Source organism: Sinocyclocheilus rhinocerous, unplaced genomic scaffold (genome assembly GCF_001515625.1).
Source record: "Sinocyclocheilus rhinocerous isolate Xijiao unplaced genomic scaffold, SAMN03320098_v1.1 scaffold1214, whole genome shotgun sequence".
Taxonomy (NCBI): domain Eukaryota; kingdom Metazoa; phylum Chordata; class Actinopteri; order Cypriniformes; family Cyprinidae; genus Sinocyclocheilus; species Sinocyclocheilus rhinocerous.
In genome coordinates this window covers 1,090,250-1,097,825 of record NW_015627891.1, presented here as the reverse complement: position 1 = coordinate 1,097,825, position 7,576 = coordinate 1,090,250, and the positions used below count along the sequence as shown (strand labels likewise).

Sequence of the window (7,576 nt, the reverse complement as noted above, 5' to 3'; positions counted from 1 at the left end):
TTTCACTTGCACTTTTGCAGGAGGAAGCACCGCAGAGAACAGAGCGTGATAGAAGGGAGAGAATTTATTCCACTCATATTAATTTATTTGGAATGCCAGAGGAAGACATTATCCAAATATATCCTTACGCTAATTTGCCCTGCTCTTGGTAGATTGCGTTGGTCATTATGGAAATGAGATATTGTGTCTGCGCTTTTTAATTTGCGCATTGTCAGAAGATCACCCGCAGAACATTCCACTGCCATCGGCGCTTTTATGGAATTGCCTTGTTTAGTAAATCTGGCCCTTAATTACTCCAAACACACACCATTACAAAAGCACTGATGTGTTTAACTTGGATTCTGAATTCATTACCTTGTTCAACAGAACCTTTTAATACAAAAAAAGTTCTGTCTCAATATCACCTCTAAATCTTTAACTAATGGAGCCTTGATGTGTGTGTATATTCATATATATACAGTGGGTACGGAAAGTATTCAGACCCCCTTATTGGATCTTTCCCAAAAAGACTCATGGCTGTATTAGATCAAAAGGGTGCTTCTACTAAATACTGAGCATTTTTCAGTTTTTCTTTTTTAATAAATCTGCAAAGATGTCAACAATTCTGTGTTTTTCTGTCAATATGGGGTGCTGTGTGTACATTAATGAGGAAAAAAAATTAACTTAAATGAATTTAGCAAATGGCTGCAATATAACAAAGAGTGAAAAATTTAAGGGGGTCTGAATACTTTCCGTACCCACTGTATATATATATATATATATATATATATACATACAGTATATATACATAGACAGACAGACAGACATATAGATAGATAGATAGATCGATAGATAGATATAGAAGCTGTATAATGAAATTACTGGGTCATAATTTCAAGCAGCTGCATAATGAAATTACTGGGTCATAATTTCAAGCAGGAATGCCTGTGGAATTCGAAATGTCATCCCAAGCAAATCCAACACTTCTGAATAAAGTCTTTTCGAAGTTAGTTTACAATTCATTTAATTTAAATGGCCGGTAAGTTGATAAAAAAAACTACAAATCAACAGAGACATAATGTCATGGGCTACAAATCAACAGAGACATAATGTCATGGGCTACAAATCAACAGAGACATAATGTCTCAAATAGACATGTGTTTCAATAATGTTCTTGGTTGCCTGAGTGATTTGCTAAAGTCTTTCTATGCATCTGTAACTGCAGCAGCAGCTGTATGATGCAGTATCGCTCAGTTTCACCTTCAGACTACAAGAAGTAGTTTCAATCACAGGTTTACTTTGCCTTGTCAGTGGCTGACATTAAAATGTTTATAGTTCCTGCATCATGATGTTGATGTTCTGGCTATGCGTTTTATCTTACACACTGAAATGTGGTGGTCATGTCTGAACTGGCATGATGAAGATTCATTCTTGCCTGGAAAAAACCTCGAAACATCTGTTCTGCGAACATTTTTTGTGGGTTTCGTTATCTAAATGTGACAGTCAGCAGGTAAATGAATATAAATGACACTTCCATTAATGGGACACAAAATAGGGCCTAACACTATTTTATTAAAATGGCCAATAAAAGGTGTTCAACCTTCAAAAATCTCAGAAGTTCCAAATTAATATTAAATGAGCTGTTTGGATACAGCCAAGAAGGTCAAGGTCATTAAAATGTAATACTTAAACTGCTTTTTAAAAAGTCATGAAACACCAATGTGTTCCATATTCATGGAATTCCAAAAAACTTTATACAAAATCTGATAATGCAATGTATAATTTGAGGAAAATTTCATTTCAGATTTTTGCCCATACTAAGCAAGAATCTAAGCAAGCTTTAAATGTCTTCATACGTCATTGTACTGTACATAACGTCATGACACCACAATCCTGTCAATGTTTTATGGCAAGTCACATAAAATAAGTTAACATTAAAGAAGATATCAAAGGTGCCCTTTAATGGAATTACCTTTTTAATGGTAGCACCAGTCCAAACATTATAGACTCCTCTATGTATCTGCTGACGGATAGGAAGGTCATCCTAAGTTATTCATTTCATATTTGTTGAGCTCTGCAATTCATGCAGATTGCAATTTTATGGGTCAACGTTCTGTGCGATCGAATAAAGAGAACTAATCAAATGTGCTTCATCACTGAAAGCAAAAGCATTTTTTTAGCTATTTAACTTTGATTTTATTCGAATGACTAGAAAGGAAATCAGTATTCGTGTGCGAGTCGACATTTAGCACTGGATTTCTTTCAGTGACATGGGAAGTTTACAGGAAAATGGATGTTTAACGGCTTTACTTTAAAAACTGAAATAAAAAAGCAATCAGGAGAGAGGCCAAAAGATTTTGTTTTTGAAAATGAAAATCAAAGCACGCTGCAATAGATATAACCAAACCCAAACACGGTCTCCTCTTTTCCGAGCTGAAATCAGATGAGGCAGTTTGCATTAGAATTTAGCACATTAAGTGGAAAGGGCTTGATTTTAATTAACATTATCGACTGGCAGTTGTTTGCCCCCCTCCATGCACCATTTATCCTCAATTACCGACGACACACAGAACTGACGGGAAGAGTCAGCAAGACGAGTGGCTTCTGGTTTCTGCGGCTCTCTTACCCAGATTTCCTGTCATCAGGTAGGAATTGTGGAAGTCCTTCATTCCCAGCCCGACGATGTGGATGAACTCTTCAATGACCTGCATGAGCTCCACAGACCCCGGGTAAATCTGGGAAAAAACAATCATACGGGACAAAAGGAGAGAAATGTTACTCTATTTGCAAATGAATATCAAACACAGATACAAATCTGAGGGATTTTAGATGGATTGGACACTCATTTATATTTAATTACAAAAAACTAAAGAAAACTTTTGGTTTCAATTTTGAAAGTTTAAAAGGTTATAGCTAAAAGATGAATAAAATGATAGAACGAATGATAGACAAAAAACAAACAGTATGAACGATAGAACAAATGATAGAACAAACTTGAACAAACAAAAACGAATAAAACAACAGAACAGAACAATAGAACAAAAGAACAACAGATAGATAGAACAATAAAACGATGGAACAACAGAATGAACGATAGATGATAAAAATGATAGAATGATACAATGATAGATAGAATGATAGACAGAATGATAGAACGACAGAACAATAGATAGATAGATAGATAGACGAACAGTATCTGACGATGGAACAACAGAATGAACGATAGATGATAAAAATGATAGAATGATACAATGATAGATAGAATGATAGACAGAATGATAGAACGACAGAACAATAGATAGATGGATAGATAGATAGATAGATAGATAGATAGATAGATGAACAGTATCTGACAAAAACAACACACAAAGCAACAGTCAGCCTAGTAAAAGCACTTCGACTGACTCTTTTAGAAGGAGACTATAAAGACTTTTTAAAGGGCACTTCCTCTGTATCTCATACTTTAGAGCCCTACATCCTGTCTGCTGAGTCCTTCACAAAGACAAACTCATGCAGTAGAGTGATTGTGCAGGGCTCAGAGCCTCTCTAGTGGACCAGCCATCAGTGTCAGAGCAAATGCGGTGGAGGAATTCAGGCCTGTGGCTGGAGCACTGGCTCACCGCCCTCCCGAATTCCACAGCCTCAGCCTGTCAAAGCACCTGCTCTCTTGCAGTCAATAGCATCACGGTCTGCTGATCCAATCCTTGACCTTCAGGTGACTGAACACGGCTATTTACATCTGCCATCACTCTGAAAGATCTTTAGATGGGAACAGAAGGGCTAGGATAACTTTTATCAAGAGCAGGCCTTTTTTAGACTCATTAACTGGTTATTTAAGAATAAAATATTTAATTAATCATCATTTAAAGTCAACTATTAAATGCCATTTGCTTGTTCATCATGTGGAATCAAGTGGTTAGAAGAGAGGGGTTGAAATGAATGAGGGATTCATGATGTCATACAACTTTATTTTTGAATAGTGTGCATCAATGAAAAATGGGTAATACATTTTTATCATTCGTTAATGATTTTAACATGAGCTACCAATAATCAATGATATTTTTTAGAGCATTTAACCTTTGTTAGAAAATGTTAAAAATGTTCATGTTAGCTCACAATGCATTAAATTATGCATATATTTTATATAATTACTATACTTTAATATAACTTTTTGTATTTAAAAATACAAAATACTAAATGGTGATATGTGACCCTGGACCACAAAACCAGTCTTAAGTCGCTGGGGTATATTTGTAGCAATAGCCAAAAATACATTGTATGGGTCAAAATTATCGATTTTTCTTTTATGCCAAAAATCATTAGGATATTAAGTAAAGATCATGTTCCATGAAGATATTTTGTAAATTTCCTACTGTAAATATATCAAAACGTAATTTTTGATTAGTAGTATGCATTGCTAAGTACTTCATTTGGACAACTTTAAAGGCAATTTTCTCAATATTTAGATTTTTTTGCACCCTCAGATTTCAGATTTTCAAATAGTTGTATCTCGGCCAAATATTGTCCTATCCTAACAAACCATACATCAATGGAAAGCTTATTTATTCAGCTTTCAGATAAAGAAATGTTGTAGAAGTATTGTTCATGATAGCGAACGTAATTAAATGTTATCAAATGAAACCTTACTGCAAGGTTGTAGTGTAACCTTGTTGTATTATTGATCTTTGTCAGTGCTGTAAACAAACTAAAACTATTCAAATATTTTTGATCAATTAAAATTAAGCTAAAGTAAAATAAAATATAAATATTATATGAAAATTAGAAATGTTGCCTTGGCATCTAACTGAGATAAAATGTTTAAGCTGAAGTACGAAAATTACTAAACGTGAAATAAAAAAATGAAAAAGAAATGTAAAAAAAGCAAAAACTAATAAAAATGACAAAACATAAAATTACTAAAACTTCAAATGAAACTGAAAATATAAAAATGAAAGCTAATTAGAAATGTAAAAAAACACTATAATACAATATAAATAATAATAAAATAACACTGCTCTGAATGCTATAGTAGTTTAATCAAGACTTTCACATGCCAAGTTGTTTTAATCCTTTTACCCAGCAGATTTACAGTATGGATTTACATGCCATATGACACTGTGCTTCCTATTTCTCTCATCTTATTAGCATTTGAACCCCCTCTCCTCGTGACAACAAACAAAGCACAGAAACACATTGCAGCCAATCTGCAAAAGACAAAAAATAAATAAAAACGCGGGTGCAGAAAAATAGCACTGAGTGACATTTCATAATTAGCACCCTTAGTGAGGTGCAGAGACAGGGCGATGGAGTCACATATCTAATAATCCCCCTGGCAGGAGTCGGGCTCTGCATTCGCATGGGGGCCTATCTTGGGCCAAGCCAATCAGACAGTCTGCAGACGGGGAGAGAGACCCTGAGGGCACGCAGGCGGATCAGCCCATCCCCCCTCGGTCAGACTGCTGGGGGACAGCAGAGAGCATCCCTCTCCATGGCAACAGCGCTGGGCTGCTGAAGTGTGCAGGGAAGACAGCAATGCGGGAAATGGCCGAGGCTGACGGCCATTAGATGAACCAGCACTTATGTTGCTGCACTGAGTATCATGCAAATACAGTAAATTGTGCTGTCATATATATTCTCTACTGTCATATTTATATTTCCTGCACTCTTCAGTTATATATATATATATTTCAGCCATAAGTACATCAAACTAGTATATGCTAACAGGTATGAACGTAGCACATTTGCACCAAAATACAAAGGCAACTTCTTTTGCTAACAGAAACACACCAAAATAATATTACCTTTTTTTTCTTTTCTTTTTGGTTATAGTATATTATAAAAGTTATTAACATTACATACCGTACTTAACTGACATGATGATAACTTTTTTTTATTTTATTTTTGTATATATATATATATATATATATATATATATTAGTTAAATGTATAGTTACGACTTTTATAATATAATATGAAAATTAACTAATATTACCAACAGCAACATCTAAGGTTAACATTACCACTGTCTGTCAATCGATAAAAAAAATAATAAAAAAAACGAACTGATCACACATTTTTCTGTAATTAATCATGATTAATTGCATATTAAAATATTGTCATAATTTCACACTGAACCTCCAAATAAATGTAGAAACAACATGAAGGTGGTATATTTTAAATATGTGCATCTCTTTACTAAGTAGCCTATTATAAACAAAGGCCAGTATTTTGATACCAATACTGCCACTGATGTCTCTATTAAATGCATTTTCACCTCAATTTTAGCCATTAATTATAGCCATTCAACATTACAATATAATTGAAAGCCACTATTTTTAACATTTAGTAGGCTCTGAAAAATATAACTTTTGATTTAAGTGAACTTAAAACAATCTTCACATAAACTATAAATATGTTTTCATGTTTGTATAATATGACATAAGATTTTTATACATATATTATACGTATTACTAATATCCTATGGATTAGGATATGAAAGTACATTTATCCCACTACTATCTAAAAGTAGACAGTGGACCATCAGTTAATGAAACTAATGAACCTCATGTTCTTCTTCTGGGCTAATTCGGTTGACACGCAGCACCCCAATTCACTCAAGGACCCATTTTTTACCAGAACTCGGGTGAAAACATTAGACGAAGGAGCTCCAAAGCAGCTTACGTTTGACAAACAGTAACATTACCACCGTCTGCTTAAGAGGCATTACCAGTTCAGGCTTAAAGGAAAGAAAGAAACATTTAAGACACTCAATTTGGTTCAATGCAATAATAATGGAGTTTGAGAGTTTCTGAAGAACATTCAGCTTGTTCAAGTCCAAATCCCTCAGGCTGCTTTTATACTGTTTCTCAGAGAGTGAGAGAAGACAATGCCGTCACTGCTGACGGAAAGCATGAAAGCTGGACATATGCTGCCAATGCTGCTGCCACCAAGTGGATGCAATGGATATTGCAAATGTCCTTCCACCAATCAGCACAGCAGGTAGGTCGGCAGAGAAGGTTTGATTTGACGCAGCCCTGCCTGTGGAGACAGGCACCTCTTTGACCTGACAATTACCTAAAGCATCTGCACCGGTGATGGCAATCGATTTGCTGAGGGCTCATCACACAATATACAGCCGCAGAGTGACACACAACACCAGATACTCTCTGCGATGTGACTATAATAAAGCAATCTCGACCCCGAAGCTTCAAAAAACACTCGTTCACAATGTTCAGACCCACCTGTTGCGCATCTTCCCACTTTTCTCTGTTCTCTTCTTCCAGGAGATTGCTGATGATCTGAAAAAAATTCTGTGGAGAGAAGAAATTGTACTTAGTAAAACGCTGCTGTCAAAGGAACAGGCTGGTAAAATTAATTGTGATACAGCTGTGATCTCATTTTTACGGTGGCCGAGAAGTGCAAAGCAAATCACAATTCTGAAAACAAAATAACAAATTTCAAACGCAAATGCAAGTCTAAAAAACAAAATAACAATTCAGAAAGCACAACAACAATTCAGAAAACATTATAACAAGTCAGAAAACACAATGACAAATTCGAAAACAAAATAACAAGTCAGAAAACACAACGACAAATC

General features: G+C 35.1%; 1 protein-coding gene across 5 annotated transcripts in view; it reads right to left on the bottom strand.

The window, feature by feature from the left end:
• The window catches only part of LOC107736840 (adhesion G protein-coupled receptor B3-like), a 195,634-nt gene that overhangs the window by 69,686 nt on the left and 118,372 nt on the right, over nt 1–7,576 (bottom strand). For all 5 annotated transcript variants that reach the window (XM_016548194.1, XM_016548193.1, XM_016548195.1 and 2 more), the window contains 2 exons: nt 7,221–7,289; nt 2,606–2,714 (listed from right to left, as the gene is read on the bottom strand). In XM_016548194.1, the coding sequence (XP_016403680.1) occupies nt 2,606–2,714; nt 7,221–7,289 (178 nt within the window). The remainder of the gene's footprint in view (nt 1–2,605; nt 2,715–7,220; nt 7,290–7,576) is intronic.